The 22936-nt window shown below is 36.9% G+C and overlaps 1 protein-coding gene across 2 annotated transcripts in view; it reads right to left on the bottom strand.

Moving 5' to 3' along the window:
• chico overlaps window positions 1-22936 on the bottom strand; it is a 119819-nt gene that overhangs the window by 58569 nt on the left and 38314 nt on the right. For both annotated transcript variants that reach the window (XM_064682910.1, XM_064682911.1), the window contains exon 4: window positions 2016-2147. In XM_064682910.1, the coding sequence (XP_064538980.1) occupies window positions 2016-2147 (132 nt within the window). The remainder of the gene's footprint in view (window positions 1-2015; window positions 2148-22936) is intronic.

The raw sequence follows: 22936 nt of genomic DNA, 5'->3' as shown, positions 1-22936 counted from the left end.
CTTTCGGGCAAACATCGACGGCCTCCTCAAGCAGCGCCACTATAATATGGCAAAGGCCAACTGGCTACTAAACCCCAGCAGCCCATTGCCACTTCGCTGCAAACGGGCAGTTTACCGACAGTTTAAATCGAAGACGGATTCAGACACTCCAAGACTTGGCCTTGCGCCGAATTACCGGTGCTGATTGGCTCGTCAGAAATTCTACCTTGCACAGAGACCCCAAAGTGGAGACCATAGACAGCCAAGTCGGAGCATTCGCCAACTGGTACAACGAACGCATGCAGCGACACTGCAACCGGGTAGCAAGAGACCTCGCTGGGATGTGTGTAGTCAGGAGGCTGAAGAGAAGATCGTTCAAGGACCTCCTCCAACAACGACATAGGAGACGCCCCAGAGTCCCCCGACTACCTACGTGACGATGCGGACTTATTTAAAAAAGCCGCCTTTTCTCTACGATAAAGCCTGAGGACTCTACTAGGATTGGCGAAATATCGCCTAAGCCCACTGTGTTGTAATAAAATTCTATGCTATTTTTGATTCAAAACAATAAACATTTATAACAACAGCCACACCAAGAATTCAGTCTTAATGAGGACAAAACCAATTAAAATAGCAGCACAGAAACAATACAATCGCAACTGCAATGCTGTTGATAGAATTCAAAGCAGATGCGTATGAATGTGTGTGTGTGTACATGTATGAAATTTTTGGAGTTTGCGCTTGCTGCCCCAAACTTGAGGCCAGCATCAACATGTTTTATTTAATAACTTCTGTGTTTCTTAACCGATCTTAATGAAATTTTCTTCATCTTATTGTACTATAGAATATTTGTGCATTATCAATAAGTCAATTGCATTTAAATGGTCACTTATACTGGTGGGCAGCATAAATTGGTATTTTTGCTTGATTTATGGCTATGAGGTCGAAGCGGGGAGGTGGGGATATGTTTAAAATGAAAGATACTTGATATATATATACTATTCTAGAAGCTACATGTCAAGTTTGGTGACTCTAGCTTTATTATATACCAAAATTACTCAAAACACAGAATTTCGATATCGATTTTTATCGATTACTTGGAAACGGGCAAGTTATCGAATATAGGAGAACCTCTTATAGGTTCTTAGATCCTTGCGGTCATACATACGGACGGACGGACGGACAGACAGACGGACATAGCTAGATCGACCCGGCTATTGATGCTGATCAAGAATATATTTACTTTATGGGGTCGGATATGCTTCCTTCCGCCTGTTACATACATTTGCACAAATACATTATAACCTTGTTACCCGAGGCTGTACAACTAAAATTTAAAGTCTCTAGCTCTTATAGGTTCTGAAATCCTTGCGTTCATACATACGGACAGACGGACGGACGGACGGACGGACAGACAGACAGACATGGCTAGATCGACTCGGCTATTGATGCTGATCAAGAATATATATATTTTATTGGGTCGGAGATGCTTCCTTCTGCCTGTTACATACATTTGCACAAATACAGTATACCCCTTTTACCCATTTTCAATGGGTTCAGGGTATAAAAAGTGTGAATTTGGCACGAAAGTTGCGACAAAAAAGGAGTATCCTTACCCGATAAAGTAGTAATATATATGGGAGAATGCTGATCGTTCATCTACCTCCTTGCCCATTTATATACACTTTTAGTTCACTATAAACTTTATCTGACGAAATTACCACGACTCTTTTTTTTGTTAAGAAAATTACAGGAATCGAATAACTATGATAAAAAGCTGCCATAAAAAACTCTTTTATAATACATCATATCCTAATACATCATTTGTGGGATTCATAATGCTTGTTACATTTATACATATTTTTTTTTATCAAACTATCATAACACACTGTTCCCAATTGAATAATTGGTAAACCATTAAATTTTTAGGAACTCAGTTTTATGTTCAAGTACATAAACACATCGTCTACAATATATCTGAAATTGTTAGTTAGTTAATTGTTAATTCTTCGGCACCCCGAAGAAATTTGTTTTACCTTAATATCATATCGTGCATATGTTTAGCAATTGCGGAATCTTCTGTTTCCATCCATAGTTCACCGGAACCCAGCACACTCTGTCTGCCTAGTTCCATATAAAAAATGTTTTGTGGGGAAGCGTGTCCACATCTGAAACATAGATATAATAACATGTACTTTTTTCTTAATTGTAATCTACTTCAAATCGAAAAGAATGCTTTTAATGATAGATTGAATTACATATCTTATACTGTGGACATAAAGTAGTTACAGAGAATTAGATACCCTTTAAAGCAGAAATTACTCTGTGAACAATTTAAAGAATCAAATGATTGTTAAAAACATGGTTACCTAAAGTTTTCAGATGGAAGGTTGACAATAACTGCTCATGAGTGCGTAATCAATCAAGAATTGACAAGAATTGAACTTTTACTCTAGCCATACAACCTGCAAGAGTTACAGTTTAGATGTATAAAAATTAGCATGTGGAGTCTAAATACTCGCTGTAGCAAACGCTGCGCCGGTGAGCATTTAGGCATTTCGGCCATTTGTGAGGATACGCGACCAAAACAGCATCTTACTTATAACGTTGCTCTGCGAAGCATCTGCATTAATTTCTCGCTTATCATGTTTTACGTTGATCTGGCGCTCTTCGCTATTACAATCAATTATTGCACTAGCATTAACTTATGCTTAAGCCTTGATGCTGCGCGTCGAGTTAGTAAACTTCGATCGCTTCGTGCATTTGGCACACATCGGCATTATTCAAACATATTGATATCAAATCAATTTTCGCTTTGCTACGATCGCCACGCTTTAATTCGGGTTCGCTTGCCTTTGAAAGACTCTTGTAATTAAAAATTAATAAAAAAAAAATTCCCTTGGCAGGGTTCGAGCTCGCAACTGACCGCATTACTCAACGCCACACCAGCCAAAAAAAAAAATACTTTCATCGGTAGGGTTCGAACTCGCTACATACTGCACTAATTGCCGCCGCCTACACCCAACAGCCACACCAATAATTGAGTCTCACTGAGAAGAAAACCAATTAAAATAGCAGCACAGAAAACAATAAAATCGCAATTGCAATGTTGTTGATAGAATTCAAAGCAGACGCGCATGAATGTGTGTGTGTACATGCATACAGAAATTCTTGGAATTTGCGCTAGCTGCTGCTAACACGTGCGCACATAACTTTTGTTTCTTAACCGATCTTAATGAAATTTTCTGCAGTACATCTTATTGTGTTATAGAATATTTGTGTATTCTCAAAAAGTCAATTGCATTTAATTGTGGCTTATATTGGTGGGCAATACAAATTGAAGTTTTTACCCGATTTATAGCTATGTCGTGAGAACGGGGTGGTGGCGATAGCTTTAAAATGAAAGATGATTGATATATATATACTATTCTAGATGCTACATGTCAAGTTTGGTGACTCTAGCTCTTATGATTTACCAAAATTGCTCAAAAAACCGGATTTCGATATCGATTTTTATCGATTACTTGAAAATGGGAAAAGTTATCGAATATCGGAAACAAACTCGGCACTAGGAGGACCTACAGCTAAAATTTCAAGTCTTTAGCTCTTATAGATTATGCTTCATACATACGGACAAAAAGACGGACATGGCTAGATCGACTGTTAATGCTGATCAAGAATATATATACTTTATGGGGTCGGAGATGCTTCCTTCTGCCTGTTACATACATTACACAAATACATTATACCCTTTTTACCCATTTTCAATGGGTTCAGGGTATAATAAGCACAGGCTAATTCGGGTCTGCCTGCTCCTCGTAATTTACCACAAATAAACAATAAATTGAATCATAAGTGAAAGCTATTGAAAAAGCTGGATAGCGTATCATTTTGGTGACCCCGACGTGAATTTCATCTTTTGTTGTTCTCTAATTGTTTTACAATAAAGCAATAAAGTTAAAATATCTGCAAACTGACATTGCGTTTTTGTGTGGTTTATGAACATATAAGCGATTGCTGTCGCTTTGGTTACTCTCTAAAGTTTTTTGGTCTTTCATGCGTAACTTATGTGCAAGCTATTGCTACGTTACATAGCTTGACAGCTTTTGTTTTTTGAGCGGATCTGCGTCGGCTGTCGCCTGTCGCTCCAGAATCCATAGGACTTTGTCAATATTTTCTCCCTCACTATTGATCTGAACTGTTGATGGCTAGTCCTGTTACTCAGAGCTCGTTGTTTCTTCGCTTTCTACGTTCCCGGTCGCCCTAAAAGGAGATATTCGAAAATTATATAGCTGCGTACGCGTTACAAGACCAGACGATTTTCTCCAATGCATTCTACGGAGGGACTCGCCAGAACAGAATGTCAAGCTTTTTAAGCTGGATACAGTTACATATGGAACAAACCCAGCATCTATTCTCTCTGTCCGCGTTATGCATCAGTTGTCTTTGGATGAGGAAATTAACTGCCCAATTGGATCTCGGATTCTGCGGCGTCTCTTCTACGTTGACGACCTCATTTCAGACCTCATTTCGATTCAAGAAGTGAAGGAAATTCTTAATCAGATAGCTGGTAAGTGGTGTTTAAGTTCAAGTTCAAGCTCGCTTGTATGACCCGCTTGGACCTATAGGGCCGGTAATCGCTAAAGCTAAAAATCTTCTCGCAGCAGATCTGGAAGGAGAAACTCGATTGGTCAATATTAGCATCAGCTTTGCATGATCTTTGCTGCAGTTTTGAGAAAGCACTGTTTTTTAAATTTCCTCGGCTCGAGTCAATAATTGCAGCAGAGTTAGAAGTTCACGATTTCAGCGATGACAGCAACGAAGCGTATGGGGCCTGTATCTACGTCATTTTCCTCTAAAAACAATAAGAGTTCCAAAGCTGGAGCTCAATGGCTCTTCTTATTAATATCATCCGTGAATTATCTAGAATGGAACTTTTCGATGAAAAATTCTACTGCTGGTCGGATGCTTCTGTATGTTTTGCTGGGTAAAGACCGAACCTTACAAGCTCAATATGTTTGTAACTAATCGTGTCACAGCAGTTCAAGAGCTAACTAATGGCATGGAATGGCGCTACGTTCCCACTCCACTTAATCCGCAGATCTACTCCCGAGAGGATCTACACCAACTGAATTAAGTCAATCGTAATTCTGGTTCAATGCCGCAAAATTTCTATTTCTAAACAAATTGCACTGGCCGGCTTCTTGCTTGCCAAAGACCCCAAAGCTCGAATGAAGGAAAAATGTCCTTGCTCCGTCATCTCCCTTCGTTGATATATCTGCCACTTCTAAATACGTTAACTCTTTTGATAAAATGCAGCGTATATTCGCATATGTTTATAAATTTATACATAGAATCAGGCATCCTGGACTAACAGTGTCTGATGTACAACATGGCACCCAACTCTTACTGCTGCTTGTCCATAGAGCATACTTGTGGGAAGATGTTAAAACCTTGCGATTGAGCAGAGTTGTTAAGCTATCCAGTTGTATCGCATCACTTAACCCTTGTTTGGATGAAATCGGCATCCTTAGTCTAGATAGTCGCCTAGAAAACTCTTCGCTGGGTTTCGAAGCTCTCCATCCAATATTTCTTCCGCGGCACCATCCCATCACAGATTAACTAATCACAAAATTTCACAAGCGGAACTTATTCGCTGGTCCACGGGCACTTTTATCTCATATTCGGTTGCAGCATTAGCCGATTGGTGGAAGGAAGTCCGTATCTAAATTAGTTGGAAAATGTGTGAGATGCTTTCGTGTCAAGCCTCAATTAGTAGAGCATATAATGGCGGAACTTCCCAAAGAACGATTGACTGACCTTTAAAGTCTCGGGCAGTGACTTTTATGGACTATTTTTCTATAAGAGAGAAATAAGAATTTAAACTCCACCGGCTACGCAACCAAAACAGCTAAAGCGGCCTCGCAACTGATAAGAGCAGAATCTTACTTATTACGGTGCTCTGCGAAGCAACTACTTAAATTTCTCTCCTATCATTGCTTACACTGATCTGGCGCTCTTCACTGTAACAATTATTTATTGCCCTAGCATTAACTTATGCTAAAGCCTCGATGTACGCACCGATCTAGTTAATTTCGTTCGCTTCGTGCATTAATTAATATCAAATCAATTGTCGTATTGCTGCAATCGGCACGTTCCAATTCGGGTTCGCTTACCTTTGTTAGACTCTTGTAATTAAATAATAAGCACAGACCAATTCGGGTCTGCCTGCTTCTCGTAATATACAACAAATATACGAACAAGTTGAAACATAAGAAATAATATCAGCTGAATTATTTCTAGGGTGAAAGCCTTTGTATCGCCGTCACGGAAGCTACTTATATACGGGCAGAACACATTTTTATTAATGGCGCATAATATTGCTATCACTTCACTTTTAACTAAAATATGATTCCTTGAAAAGTGTACAAAAATCTGTCCGAAATATTTCTTGTCCTCAAAATTTTATGAATGTTACTATGCAATGAGAGCTCTGTTTTAAAAACTGTCTTGATAGCACATTAATTTTGTAAAAGATGCCATAGGAATTCTCGATCGAAACCTGAGTTCTGGTATTTTGTTATATTTATATACAAAATATTATGATTCATCTCATGAATTTCGAGCTTCACATATATTTATATTTTAGTACAAAAGTTCTACGCACAGTGCTTTTACATTTTAAATGTATTAGCAAAAACCTAAACTAAAAGCCAGTCAAGAAAGTTGGCCAGTTTAAGTTAACATATGATATGCTTAATATATGCTACCATATATGTACAAACTCGTATACAGACTAAAACTCCCATCTTCTTGCTAAATAGTTTAAGAGATAATTTAATACAAGGAAGATAAGATCCCGCAGATCAGCCCAGGGAGGTAGAATGCGCTCATAATTAATTTATAAATGAATATTGCATCTTATTCCAAAAACAAATACAGCGCGCGCTACGCGCTCGTTTGCTTTAGGAGTAAAAAAGATAAATTAAAAAAAAAAATTCCTGTAGTAGGGTTCGAACCTGCAACTAACAGCACCACTTGCCGCCGCCTCTACTCAAGAGCCACACCAATAATTGAGTCTTAATGAGAAATATACCAATTAAAATAGCAGCACATAAAAAAAACAATCGCAATTTCAATGCTGTTGATAGAATTTAAAGAATACGCGCATGAATGTGTGTGTGTACATGTATACAGAAATTCTTTCAATTTGCCCTTGCTGCCGCAAACACATGTGCTGTCTAAACACATTTTCCTTCGTATTTCTTAACCAATCTGATGAAATTTTCTACAGTACATCATATTGTTCTAGAGAATATTCGTGTATTATCGAAAAGTCAATTTCACTTAAATTGTGGCTTATATTGTGGGCAGCATCAATTGGTTTATTGCTTTGAGGTAGCAGCGGGTAGGTGGTGATAGGTTTAAAATTACAGATACTTGATATTTATACTATTCTAGAAGCTACATGTCAAGTTTGATGACTCTAGCTCTTATTATTTACCAAAACTGATCAAAATACAGGATTTCAATATCGATTTTTTTCGATTAGGAGGACCTACAGCTAAAATTTCAAGTCTCTAGCTCTTATAGGTTCTGAGATCCTTGCGTTCATACATACGGACAGACAGACAGGCGGACATGGCTAGATCGGCTCGGCAATTGATGCTGATGAAGAATATATATATTTTATGTGGTCGGAGATGCTTCCTTCTGCCTGTTACATACATTTGCACAAATGCATTACACCCTTTTTAACCATTTTCAATAGGTTCAGGGTATAACAAGTAAGAGGTTATAGTCGGGAGCTTCCGACTAGGGGATACCCTGAACCCACTTCTTCCAACACCAAATGCAAAAAAAAATTAAAATACAAAAAAAAATTTCCCCTTGGCAGGGTTCGAACTCGCAACTAACCACACCACTTGCCACCGCCTCTACTCAAGAGCCACGCCAATAATTGAGTTTTAATGAGAAAAAAACCAATTAAAATAGCAACACAGAAAACAATACAATCGCAATTGCAATGCTGTTAATAGAATTCAAAGCAGACGCGCATGTGTGTCAATTCACTTATTTTTTACTGTAAGCTGATGAGTTGGATAGATTTATATAGCAAGAATGCGACAGTGACGACAGCCTGATCTTACAATACGAAGATAGCCCCCTAGAACAAACTATATAACGTGCAGTTAACACTGCATTAGCCAAACAAGAATTACGACAACAGCTTACAGGTACCAGCACCCCAGGTAGAAGTAAACCAAAGAAAACCTGCGAATCCAAACATTTGGTGTGAAGTAGTGTCAATACATAATAAAGTCTATTTCTGAGTTTGAAAGTGTATTAGAGGTAGTCAGATAAGGATCGGCCAGGGCATTGCTCGTGTCGACGACACTGAGTTTTAATGCGATAAATGTTAAGATTAACTGCACTCGCTGAGACACTATTAGATACGGTCAGGCGATATGACCTTAGCCTGATGCAGTACAATGACACTTGTCATCAATAAAACTGTCATGACGCATGAACATGATGCTGTCGCTTAGCTCAATGCTAGTCACGATGCAGAGGGTAATAGGCAGCAGAACTGCCTATTAGTAGGGAAGCGACGGAAATGAACGAGGTCAAGAAAGTATCCCCCATTTTATCCCAGGCACCGGCCGAAGCCTCACAAGCTTAAAAAAGACAGAACAAGTCAGAGCGCATGACAGGTCAGAGAAGCCAGCGAGTGAACAATAAATTACTCAGTAGGACGGGACATTTGCCCAAAATGAAAACGACAGTGATTCAGAATCTGATAACGATCTGCAATCTTGTCAATACCTCCGTAATCGCTACAGTTCACAGATAATGTACTGGTGTATTCAAAGCTATACCCATATCTATGGGTCAGATTTCGAATCCGATCGGATGGTAAGCAAAAAAACTTTTATACAACAGATTTCGCAAATTAACGTCTGTTGTGGGTAGAATTTCTCAAATCGCTGAAATACATATTTATTAAGTTCTTATGTAGAGCTTTTAAAATAAGTTTGAAGCAAATCAAACAAAACTTAAAACTTCGCCTAAAAAATCTTCAAATCGCATTTCTACCGAAGATGGTTGCATTCTGCAAAAAGTGTGAAACACGTCGCAAATGGGTTTCCTATTTATTCTTGGAAATTAATTTGGGCGCGAAACGTCACCCACCAAATCTTTGACCACCATTTCCAGAAACGAGGCATGCATATTTCGAAAAGTGTAAAAAACTCCCCAACTTAATTTGAATATGGATCTTTGAAAATGATTTTGAGGCCTATCGCATGGTAAAAAAAAATTTGAATACAAACGTTTTTCGCTAATTAACCACTGTTGTTGGTGGAGTTTCCCGAATCGCTGAAACACGTATTCAGTGAGTTCTTTTGTAGGGCTTTGAAAATAAATTTGATGCAAATCGGACTTGAAACTTCATCAAAAATATCTTAGAATCGCACTTTCCACCGAGGAAGCTTTGATTTAGCGAAAAATGTAAAACACGCCTTAAATAATTTTTCATATGGACACTTGGAAATGAATTTGAGTGCGAAACGTCATCCACCAACGTTTGACCACCATTTCCAGCAAGGACGAATGCATTTTTCGAAAAGTGTGAAACACCCCTCAAATCTTTAAAAATGAGTTTGAGGCTAATTGGATGGTAAACAAAAAAATTTTAAAAAAGTGTGGAGCCTGGAATCCTCCCTCGTATTTTAGAACAAATCTGCCATTTCCTCATATACGGAACTTTATGCATCGGAATCTATTTTTTTAGACACGCCTATAGTTGTGTCAAGAATTTTTATAACCATCACAAAATCATTTTTGTTCTAACTTTGTTGCTTTTGTTTGATTTTTGTTATACTGTTTCTTATATTTTTCTATACTCGCTTTTGACTTTTCTTGGCTTCATTTCTTATTTTTATACCCTGAACCCATTGAAAATGGGTAAAAGGGGTATACTGTATTTGTGCAAATGTATGTAACAGGCAGAAGGAAGCATCTCCGACCCCATAAAGTACATATATTCTTGATCAGCATCAATAGCCGAGTCGATTTAGCCATGTCCATCTGTCTGTCCGTCCGTCCGTCTGTCCGTCTGTCCATCCGTCCGTCTGTCCGTATGCATGAACGCAAGGATCTCAGAACCTATAAGAGCTAGAGAAATTTTGGCTGTATGTCCTCCTAGTCCATGCGCAGATCGATTGGTTTCCGATAATCGGTAACTTGCCCCGTTTCCAAGTAATCGATCAAAATCGATATCAAAAACCTGTTTTTGGAGCAATTTTGGTAAATAATAAGAGCTAGAGTCATCAAACTTGACATGTAGCTTCTACAATAGTATCTATATATCAAGTATCTTTCATTTTATAGCTGTCAACACCCCTCCCCCCTCCGTTATTACCACAAAGCTATAAATCATGTTAGTAAACCAATTTGTATTGCCTAACTAATTAAGCCACCATTTAAATGCAACTGTCATTTTGAGAATATACGAATATTTCATAGTACAATAAGATCTACTACTGAAAATTTCATCAAGATCAGTTAAGAAACACGAAAGAAAATATGTTTAGGGCTGCAAACACGTGCAGCAGCAAGCGCAAATTCCAAGAATTTCTGTAGACATGTACACACACTCATTCATGCGCGTCTTCTTTATATTCTATTGTATTGTATTGTTTTCTCTGCTGCTATTTTAATTCGCTTTTTTTACATTAAGACTTAACTATTGGTTTGGATATTGAGTAGAGGCGGCGGAAAGTAGCGCAGTTAATTCCGAGTTCGAACTCTGCAGAGGAAACAATTTTTTTTTTTTTTTGGCTGGTGTGCTTTTGCGTAGAGTCGGCAGCAAGTAATGCGGTAGTTGCGAGTTCAAACATTGCCAAGGGAACATTTTTTTAAATTTATTTTTGTTACATTTGATGTATTTATAAGAATAAGAGGGTTCAGGGTATCCCCTAGTCGGGAGCTCCCGACTAGAACCTCTTACTTGTTGTTTAACTTTCTCTTAGTTGTGTTTTATATATTTTGTCTAACTTTCCTTTAAACTTCATAAAAGCATTTTATTTGAAAACTGTTTAATGCTACGATGTGTGTTATTGAGTGGGTATTCTACTTTGTCTATGATTGTTTCCCAAAATATTTTATTTTTCGACTCTAGTTTTAAAATCATTAGCCCGAAACTTCTATTAATCCATTCTTCCTGGACATTATAATACGTTTAATATTAACTTCTGTCATCAAGTCTTCAAGTTCATTTGACGTGAAACAAATACCGCGATTAGATAACTTCTTTTGTATTTGATCACTTGGTAGCGTATAGTCTTACAAGCTGTAAGTCCGTCTACTATAGCAAATAGGTGTATAACATGTTAAACAATGTATTATTTCAAACGGTTTGTTACCTTTTGGAGTGCTAAGGTGCGTAACGAAATTATACGAAACTTTTTTTATTTCAACTTTTTTTTATTTGAGTAATCTCAGAAGTATAGTAAAACGTTTTTTTTTCGAAAATGTATATCAAAGGAACGTTATATATAAACTAAGGCATTTAAATGTTCATATTTTTCATAATATTCAAAAAAATATGAAAAATGTCTCTTTTTGAGTGTAACGATATTATACGAAAACATACTTTTTTAGCTTATAATAGCATTAATCTTTGAGAAATTGGCTTAAAAAAAATTCGAATATTAAATAGGGCGTCCTTATTCTCCACATTGAATAACCTTCATTTCATTGAGTTTATTAAATTTGCCAAGAGGATTTGGTCCAATTTTCCCCATTTTCTTAAAATCGTACTTTTTAGTACAGTAACACTATCAAATTTCTTATTTTCGACGTCAAACCGACGTACAAGAATTCGCCAGAAGTTTTTGATAGGGTTCAGATCAGGTGAGCACGCAAGCCAGTCCAAAGTGTTAACTGAGGATGACAATAGATAGGCCATCGTGTGACGACTGATGTGGATTCTCGAATTATCTTGCATGAAAATGTAAGGACTTTCCCTGTTATCCTGTAGGAACGGTAGGAGAGTGTTGTCCAACACTTCCACATAATCTACTCCTGCCATTCTGGAAGTCACAAAGCGGAGTTCAAGGATGCTCCACTTGGTAAATGCACCCATTACCAAAGCAGAACCACCATCGAAATTCCGTTTTGAAAATACGATGGGTTCCTTCCGCAAATCATGCCAATAGCCGCGAAAACTATCTGGACCATCTAAATTAAACTTTATTTCATCCAAAAAGTAACCTTTTTAATAAAAAACATATTTAAAAATCGTATGTTGCATGCAACATTGCAAGACATCAATTCCCTACCAAGTCCCAGCACATATCAACGTTTTTAATAGCGAATTCAAGTCGTGCTGCCTTGTGGTGATTTTTGAGAGTTGGCTGCTTCTTCATTACTCCTCGCACTATATGTTTGGATGTTTTTAAAAGTACGCCAAACACACATTGGAGTCACTGGAATGCTGCTGTATGCAGCAAGTTGACGACACGACAAGGACGAATTGCTTGCTTTTTTCAAAATTTGACGCTTGTTGCGGCCAGACGGTTTAGATTTTCGTCCAGCATTATTATTTTTGCCGAATCCTTCTTGATTTTGTAAAAAATTATTAATTACGCAGAATGTTCGACCAATTAATTTACCAATTTGGTTAATTAATAAGCCAGAAGCTTTGAAAGCGAGAATTTTCTCTTTTTCCTCATCATTCCTCATCATCATTCATAAAATTCAAAATTACCAATCAAAAAAGTTGATACGGACACCTAAAGATCACTTTTTTGAATGTTTCGTATTATTTCGTTACAATAAAATTTTAGCAACACAACGACTTCAGAAGCAAATCTAACGGGACATTTCCAGCATAGGCTAAAAATAGAATGCAACTGTTCTTTATTGCACATTACGCTTTGCATTATAATTTTATTCCATAATGTGTTTAAAGTAGTATTTTGATAGTTTCGTATAATTTCGTTACGCACCTTATGTAGGGAACGTTCGTCTCTCTTTTGTGGAATTAATATTCGCATGAGGTTTACGTGTGTATTGACAATGGTATTTTCAACAGAGCGGTCTCACCACTCTTTAGGCAGCCAATGACTACATTTTCTTTGAAACGTTTGCTTGTATTATTAAAATGTTATAGCATCGGTTGAGTGTGTCCATGTACTGCAGTTTATTTAATATCTTACGGCTTTACTACTACTATACTCAATTTATCTTCGAAATTTTCCGTTGATCATTTTTGTTTCCTTTTCATTTCCGTAACGGATTTTTACCAAATATAAAAACTGTTAAAACATTTTCAATGTAATCATAGTAAAAAAATCAATGATGCAGATACATAAAATTAAACATTTGGTACAAATGAGGGTCAAAGTTTTGGTTGGTGACGTTTTGGCGTTTAAACTCATTTCCAAAGTTCTTTATTAAAAAAAAATTGGAGACTGGTTTACCACTTTTCGTATAATGTAAGCCTCCCCAAGCGGAACTTCGGGTCAAAGATTGATTGGAGGACGTTTTAAGTTTCGTATGATCGGCTACGAACTTACAATGGTGGACAAAAATATTTTAGCATTAGAAAAAAAGGATTGCCTTGGCGATATCTAATGATTTATTAAGATAATAAATTTTAACAACTTTTCTATGTGATAATTCGCTTCCCAAAATGCCAATACTAATAATTTGTAATATTACAGCTTAGGAAAAAAAATCGATCTTTCAAATATGTAGGTGGACAAAAGTATTTTGACAATTCAATGTTGTCTAGGAAATAGAGAGAAAAAGTTTATTTTGGTGATTGTAAAAAAACATTAATAAAAACTAAACCCTCCCTTGACATCAATAACCTTTTGCAAGCGCACTGGAATTTTACCAAATTTTTTAGGGTTTCCAATGAAAAATCCATCCAAAGTCCTTCAACTTCAGCAATCGTCTCCTCTCGTGTTCTGGACAGGTCTGAGCTTCATTTTCTTTTTATATAAGCCCACACGTTCTCTATTATATTAAGATCGGGACTTTGTGGTGGCCAACCTAAAGTATTGACTTCAACATCTTTCAAAAATTTAGATATTATATGGGCCTTGAGGCATGGAGCGTTGTCCTGCTGCAGTATAAAGGATTGACCAATAAGCTGGTCACCAGAAATAAATGCGTGATCATTCAAAATACGTAAAAATTTATCTGTGTTCATTGTCCCATCAATTGGTACCAAATCGCCCAAACACACGCATCCCCAGAACACAACTGATCCTCCACTATGTGGTACCCGTTCGCACACTGGTTTAATTTGTCTGCCAAAATTTTTTGGCAATCGGCAATAAACCTTTTTCTTCGAACCATGATATTCGAAAGTGCTTTCATCCGTCAATAATACTCCTTCCCTAAATGATGGCGGCTTCTTTATCTAGGATTTGGCGAATGTTAACCCTTTTAGCTTATTATTTGTTGAAATTAATTAAATTGGACGAGCTATATAAGTAGAAAAATCGGCCTCCTTTAGCCTTCTTTCGACAGCTTTTCCACTTATTGATATTTGATGGTGTTCTTTGAGCTCAATCGACACAGCTTTTAGTGTAATCAGCATATTTTCTTTAAGCTTCCTAAGAATTATAGGGTCTTCTATGGGCTTTGCTTTGCGAGGTCTTCCCGACCTGGCCTTAATTTTTAATTAAACGTTCTTTTTATTTTTGTTAATTTGGTAATAAATTGTTTGCCTAGGTACTTTGTATAATTTGCTAAGATATTCTACAGAAATACCTGCATTATACTTCGTTACCATTTCGTTTCTAATAAGTTCACTTATTTCACGAGTTTTGCCCATAATTTAACAAAATGATGAAACACCAATTGTTATTTATGAAGATCGCAAAAATAACCTAAGAAATTAGAGCACGTGTTCTTTACTGCACGCGATTCAACGAAAATGAAAATTAAAAGTAATGTCAAAATACTTTGTCCAGCCGAAGAATCAAATTCTGCTACGCAGATAATTATAGAAAACAATTGCGTTTCGTTATCAGTGCAATCTTTTTCTCTCCTAAAGCTCTTAATATTCTCTCTCTCTTAAAAATAAAACGGATACCGTAACATCACTTAGATGGCAGAAATAAGCCATTTTACTTTTTGCACTGTGTTGTCAAAATATTTTTGTCCACCATTGTATTTTCAAAGATTTTGAAAATTCCATCCGTAACTGTGGTATATGTAAACTATGGCTTACTTTTAGTGATCCTCGAGTTGTTTTAGACGGGATCAGGGTATTGTGGGCGTCAACACTTAAAGGCGCAAACAAAATCTTAAATTTAAGGGAAACAAGGAAGGTATTTTTCGAGTGTGTATACTATTCAAGAGCCTTAATACTAAATTGGTTTATCTAGCTCTAAAGTTTTGGAGTTATGCTGCAAATATAAGTCATCATTAATTTTTGTTTTGAAAATAGAAAAACAGGATATGAACAAAAGCAATAAACTCCTTTTGCGTTTGGTACAGGAGAATATTATCCTTATCAAGAATATATAAGTTAACTGCTAATCCCATCCGCGGTTTCTACGACCACGCAACGGTAGCATTGAAGACGTCAACAATAGTCAGCATTGCGTTGATGCCTTGCACGATACGCACCCTCAGCGTTATTACTACCGGCGGCAACAGAGCTTCTGGCAACTCTCAGCTAGGGTTTATTCTTAAGAACACTTTTGTATTTAGTTCTCAAGTAGCATTAATATCGGCCGGTTGTGCCCAATATATATCTAAGCCGACTACACTAAGGAGAAACCGGTTGTTGAATCCCTCCATCACCTGTTGCGCTCAACTCGAACATAAAACCCGCGATTCGAAACCCGTTTAAACAAAAAAATTCCACGAACTCAAGACATTAGAAGCCAAGGACACGTCGACCTGTCTGCGGAAAAAAATAATAAGAAACTACTATAAAAAAACTTAAAAGTGGGTTATCAGCCGTACCAATAATAAATTAATTATACTAATTGGCATAGTGCAGCGAAGGATCAGAAAATAGGGCTTCAACCTAGTGGTCCGTAGAGTCTGAACAAAAGAAAAGTGTCCGTGAAATCTGATTTTATGAACAATTTCGGTAGCTCATTAGAACAAAGGGTTGTTAGTAATTACGAAAGTGAGTTAGAAGAGCTAATAGAAAGTGTTGGGCACTAAGGACCTAACGCAGATCGCCGCACCCAATAAATAACTAAAGAAAGTGCAAAAAAGATGAATGCAAAACAGCTGCAGGAAACGAGAGTGCGGTCTCTAGCGCCTTAGCTGCGCAAGCGGAGCACTATGAGAAGACTAGTAATAACCTCGGACAAGAGTTTAAGCAACAGATAAATGAGTTAACATATAAACTTAGAAGCACCCACATAGCTCTGTCGGAGGTGGAGGTTTATGAAGACGTTCAGATCATAGATGGCATCAAATGTGACAAGCCCTTAGACGCATGAAATGTCTGCCAGAATTTGTAAGTTTACAATAAACCTAAGTATCATGGCGTCAGGCAGCCACTGCCGCTTATAAAATCTTCAAGCCCTTTAATGGCAGCTCTCTTTATTATAGCGTTCAATTTCGACGCTAGTTACTGCCACATCGGTCGTCGCCATGAACAAAACAACCAACGATGACCCAATATACACCAAACTGTACCCATACCCAATGGGCGTGGAAAATTGTGTAAACAAAGAAGTTGCAGAACTGCTCAAAAACAGCATTATTAGAAAACAGCTTCCTTTCGGATTGAAGGACAGTATCTTCCAGAGAGCCATCGACGATCTTGTGCGTCAACAAATCGGCAGATCATTCTATGTTTACGTCGACAACGTAATTGTCTTTTCCCAAAACGGGGTAGACCACGTCAAGCATGTTGACTGGGTATTAAAAAGACTCCTAAAGGCAAACATGAGGGTAGCGCGAGATAAGACGCAGTTTTTAAAGAAAAGCGTTGAGTTCCTCGGGTTTATTGTAACCAGCGAGGGCGCCAAATCAGACCCTGAATAAGTCCAGGCTATTCAGGAATATGTTGAACCACAAAATCTTATCCGATGTCCTTAAAGGGGAAAACGGGTCGGTTAGTAGACATAAGTAAAAAAATATTCCGATTGAGCTGAACGAAACACAGCGGCATACCTTCGAAAAACTTCGAAATATCTTGGATTCTGACGACGTCATGCTTCTATACCCTGACTAATAGAAACTATTTGATTTAACGACAGATACGTCGGCCAATGGTACAGGCGCGGTTCTTTCACAGAACGACCGCCCGATAACAATGAGAGAAGTCAGGTAAAGAGAAGCACGTCTCCGACGACCTCTCCCGACAGAAGTTCAACGCACTAGAAGATCAAAGTTCCACTGCAGCAAGAACTCATAGCGAAGCATCTCTAACATACACGATTGAAGAAACAGACAACCCTCAAAGATAAGTTAACAAAATAAAAAAACTCATGCCATAGAACACGGATTAATAAAAAATGTTCGAAAAGACTTCCAAATTGGAAAAATTCCTTTAGTTAAGAATTTAAATATTTAGTCGGATATACTCAGTGCTAAAAACTATATATGAGTCAAATGAACGAAAAATTTTCACATTTCGTTCCACAGTACTACAAATAAAAAAAAAATAAAAATTTTAGCTAAACAAGTAAGAGGTTCTAGTCCCTCTTACTCCAACACCAAATTCAGCTCGCGCTACGCGGCCGTTTGCTTTAGTAGTAATAAAGATAAATTATTAAAAAAAAAAAAGGTTCCCTTTGCAGGGTTCGAGCTCGCAACTGACCGCATTACTTGATGCCTCCTCTAGTCAACAGCCACACCAGCAAAAATAAAAAAATAGTTTCCTCGATAGGGTTCGAACTAGCTACATACTGCACTACTTGCAGCCGCCTCTACTCTCAAAAAACAGGATTTCGATTTTTATCGATTATTTGGAAACGGGGAAAGTTATCGAATATCGGAAACAAACTCGATCTGCGCGGGCACTTGGAGGACCTACAGCTAAAATTTCAGTCTCTAGCTCTTATAGGTTCTGATATCCTTGCGTTCATACATACGGATACATGCGTTCATACATACGTTCATACATACTTTATGGGGTCGGAGATGCTTCCTTCTGACTGTTACATACATTTGCACAAATACATTATACCCTTTTTACCCATTTTTAATGGGTTCAGGGTATAAAAACATTCACTAAAGTTTTAGATTAATATATCACATTTAGGGAAAACCAGCTACTGGTATTGGATAAAATATATTAATAACAAATTTTTAAAAAAAAAAATTGTTTCTTCTTTTAATTATTTCTTTCAAAATTGAAATAAAATAAAATTTTGCTGGCCGCAGTGAAGCAAATATTTTAAAAATAGGACAGAAAAAATGCACATAACAGGGCAAAAAATCTTCACAGATAAAAATATTACACACACAACAATATAAAATAAAACAATTTTACACCACACACGAATAAGAGCACTTTGCAAAGAGCTTAGCGCTGCTTTACTAATTAAATTATATCTTCAACTATTATTGTCTATTTAAATAAATGAATAATTTCAATTTGTATAACTTATAATAGCTTTATAATTTAGCTTCATGTTCCCATATTCCTCCACTTTGATAGATGTCTTTAATCTACTTCAATCATCCGTTGTTTTCGTAACGCTTACTTTTATTTGCTCAACGACCTTATTCTGCACGGCGACTAGTCCCAATGGTAAAATTATGCCGACATTGATCATGAAATTAAATACCTTGATGATACCCTGCACTCGCTAGTACCTAGTAACGATTATCTTTACCGTCAGCGCAAATAATCCTAGGAGCTGCTGACCTGTCGCTTTTCCTTAAATGACCTTCCTTAGATATTGTTAACTCTCGAGTACTAATGATGTATAGTAAAGTTTTACCAAGAATGGTTCTTGATCAAAAGCCAATAGGATCAGAATTGGTTTGGCTTTCATTTAGCGATGGTCCAATTATTTTAAGGAACCATACACGACAAAGATTTTTTTTAAATCTCATTAAGGACCTATTCTTAATTTTGCTTATGAGTCTGGACGCCAAAATATTTGGTTCATCAATATGGAATTGAATCTGTGCTGAAACAATTCTTGTTCTTACTGCAGAATCCTCATGATTAAGTGTTACAATCATCCTTAAGTTACTTAAGGCAAAGTAGACATCTCTGGCCTGATTAGCCAATTAAATTAATATCATTTAAATTTATATTTATAAATATAATTATACACCTTTATCTACAGTTTCGTGGCCTCTGTGATGATTACAACAAGCATTACAGAATTGTTAGAAGATTTCTCTTCCTCGTATTTAATCTTCTATTGTAAACTATTTATCAAGTAGATAGTCTTAGCCTAAAGTCTTAGTTTGTATTCGTTTTCGGAACTTGTGCCGTACGTTAGACGACTGCGTTCGTAGGTCGCTCAGGCGGGAGGTGGAAAAACAATAATAACCCACTATAATATAACAATATCAATTCAATATACAAGTATAATAATAGTCAACAAAACAAGTTTGCGACCGATTAGAAAAAACAATCAAAAAGAAAAATATAACATAGAAATTATACAAGTTACAAATAAGATAGTTATTACACGTGCTTACATTCAGTACAATAGATTACTTTATTAATTAAAATAGCAGTAGATAGTAACAAAAAAAAAATTAAAGTCCATAGAGATGGATTACAAATATTTTCGAGCATTATTATTATTTTGTAAAAATAAACATTTTTTTCCCTTAAGACTTATATCCATTTGACGCTAAATCTTAATGCATGCGCTAGGTTAAAAGAATAATCCTTTTATTCGTTCTGATAAACGTTTTGACGGAGCAAGGTGGCTCCGTTAAGTGCAAGATTTTAAGAAAATATATAAATTGCTAAGCAAGAATCTATGTATCTGAGGCCGGCAATTCTAAAGGTGACACGTGGCCCATTGACTAATAGAATATCAAAGGGAAAGAAGACCCATTCAACAACAAGCTATTAATCGATTACTCGAAATAACTTTTAAAATACCATACCTACATCTTCGGTCAGGGATAGATAGTCAGACAGACTTGTCTAGATCGACTCGACTAATAATACTGACGAACAATATGTATGCTCTACAGAGACGGAAAAGCTTTCTTCTTCGTTGTATACGTGAACAAATAGAGAGAAATAAGTAAAATAGGAAAGCTATTCCCGTATTAACAACCTTGCGTAGGTGATTTGCAATAGGGGACAGATTTTTTAAGATGATAGACAGTTTCGTCGTCGATGCCATCATGAAGATACAAATTGACTTTATTCTTTTATGAATAAAGCCAACATTAATTTAATAGTAAGATATGGTTTCAGACCAATAAAGTGAATAATTATTATTTCGATTATTCGAATAACTTTTAAAATACCATACCTACATCTTCGGTCAGGGATAGATAGACAGACAGACTTGTCTAGATCGACTCGACTAATAATACTGACGAACAATATGTATGCTCTACAGAGACGAAAAAGCTTTCTTCTTCGTTGCATACGTGAACAGATAGAGAGAAATAAGTAAAATAGGAAAGCTATTCCCGTATTAACAACCTTGCGTAGGTGATTTGCCATAGGGGACAGATTTTTTAAGATGATAGACAGTTTCGTCGTCGATGCCATCATGAAGATACAAATTGACTTTATTCTTTTATGAATAAAGCCAACATTAATTTAATAGTAAGATATGGTTTCAGTATGGTCCTATCTTAATGGGAGACGGAAGACGAGATTTCTAAAGGTGGTACATTGCACAAATCGTTCCGATGAGTCCAAGTAGTGGCCCATTCCGCGAGCAGCCAAATATCCATAGATATAGCGGGTATCATCGTTTAAGGCGACCATTTGTACCAATTTTAACATGACTTGCCTCATCAGGGAAGCCTTGTAGAAGCTTACCTTGGCTCTTTGGGTAAGTCCCCGATCTATGAAGCCAGTCAAGGAACTGATAGCTTCCCGGCGCCAGGAGAGCTTTTCAAAAAATTTTGGTTAAATAATAGTACCCCATCGCCAGCTGCTAGCTATAAGAACAACTTAAAAACATCAGCGAAGCAAAAACCATTTAAAACAACTGAAATACTGATTAGGTATGTACCTTTGTTTATCTTAAATTGATCATGTACTACTACTTATGTGCCTCTTCTGTGCCATCATAATGATAATGGTTGTAATACATTGCATATTTGTTAATGGTAAAGGCTACCAAAAATATGTATCCTTTTCCAACTAATAGAGATAGGGCCAAAGTTTTTCCAGCAGTTAAGTAGAGTCGGAAGTTTTAATTTAATCCTGGCTAATAATGTGCAACATTTTAAAAATCGCAGAAATAAATTTTGTTTTTCACAAAACGATTACCTAAACAACACATACAAGTTAGGGAGTAACATAAGTCCCGCCCAATGAGAAATAAATCGAAACCCGCAATCAAATTTGATTAGAAATGTGTGCCCTATTTATTCATAAAAAGAAAAAAACGTTTTCAACTCAATGTAAAATGTTGCAAAATTGAAACATTTTAATCTGCTTATAAATTTACCGACTGTACATTATCGAATGCAGCTTGTATTAATTGTAGTGTCCATTAAATTTTTGAAAATTGTTCGCTGAACGATGATGAATTGCACATATTGCAAAATATAAACAGAATACAGTAACAAATGCCATTCCGCAGAATTAGAATATATTCCCCAAACGCAAACCGATCCGAATCTGAAATTAATCCGAATCAGTTGAAGGCATTAATAAAAGCCGCAGTTTACAGTGCATTAAGTAAACAAATAGTTTCAGGCAGAACTGAACGCAGCTTACGAAGAAAAGCTACCCAAAGTAGAAGTCGATAAAAGGATAACTGTTGATCCAAACATTAATGTCCTTTCCAGAGTTCGATGGTCACCCGAATGAATAAATATCTTGGATGCAATTAGTCGTAGATGCATATAAAATCATGAAGCCATATAGAGGTAGTAAAGAGCACTATCAAGTCGTTACCATCATAAGGAATTAAGAGTAGAGGGCAAGACCATTGCTTGTATCACATAACACGAAACTATTATGAAAACTTTTGAAGCAATAATTGGCAGGCTAGATAAAACCTAGTTACACATCTTCTGGCAGGGACTAGATATGATCAAGAAAGGTGATTTGAACCTTATGCAATACTATGATGAGGTCGAGAGAAGAAACTTGAGGGAGACACTCTGCTTAACACAGAGGTCAGAGGCGACGCCTTACATTCATTCATCCCAGTGCTTAAGAGTAGTTAGTAGTCCTCCAAGCATAGCCTGAAGATCTGCTTATCATCCTAATCGCTTATTGTGCAGCATTGAGAGGAGTATGTTAACAGCCACATATATGCTAAGGCCATTGGGATAAGAAACCAGGCAGCTGAGTAAAGTTATCCAAAAATCAAATGACAGAGAAATTCGGAGACAGAATCAGACAGACACATGGATGACCACCCGTCGTTATCAAAATATAGACACCCTACTAACTCTGGAACACCCCGTACAACTGGTGCACAAGCCCAAGCAAGTAAGAGGTTCTAGTCGGGAGCTCCCGACTAGGGGATACCTTGAATACTCTTATTTCAACACCAAATACATGTGTACATGTATATAGAAATTCTTACAATTTTCGCTTGCTGCCGCAAACACGTGGCCTGCCAAAACACATTTTCTTTCGTGTTTCTTAACCGATCTTGATGAAATTTTCTACAGTACATCATATTGTACTAGAGAATATTCGTGTATTATCGAAAAGTCAATTTCACTTAAATTGTGGCTTATATTATGGGCAGCATAAATTGGTTTATTTACTTGATTTATTGCTCTGAGGTAGCAGCGGGTGGTGATCTACCGGTAGGTGGTGATAGGTTTAAAA

Source organism: Drosophila montana, unplaced genomic scaffold (genome assembly GCF_035044405.1).
Source record: "Drosophila montana isolate Dmon_TW-CO22-7 unplaced genomic scaffold, ASM3504440v1 contig_2537_1, whole genome shotgun sequence".
Lineage (NCBI taxonomy): Eukaryota > Metazoa > Arthropoda > Insecta > Diptera > Drosophilidae > Drosophila > Drosophila montana.
Note: the sequence above shows the minus strand (reverse complement) of the source record. Positions and strands in the feature narration are given on the sequence as shown.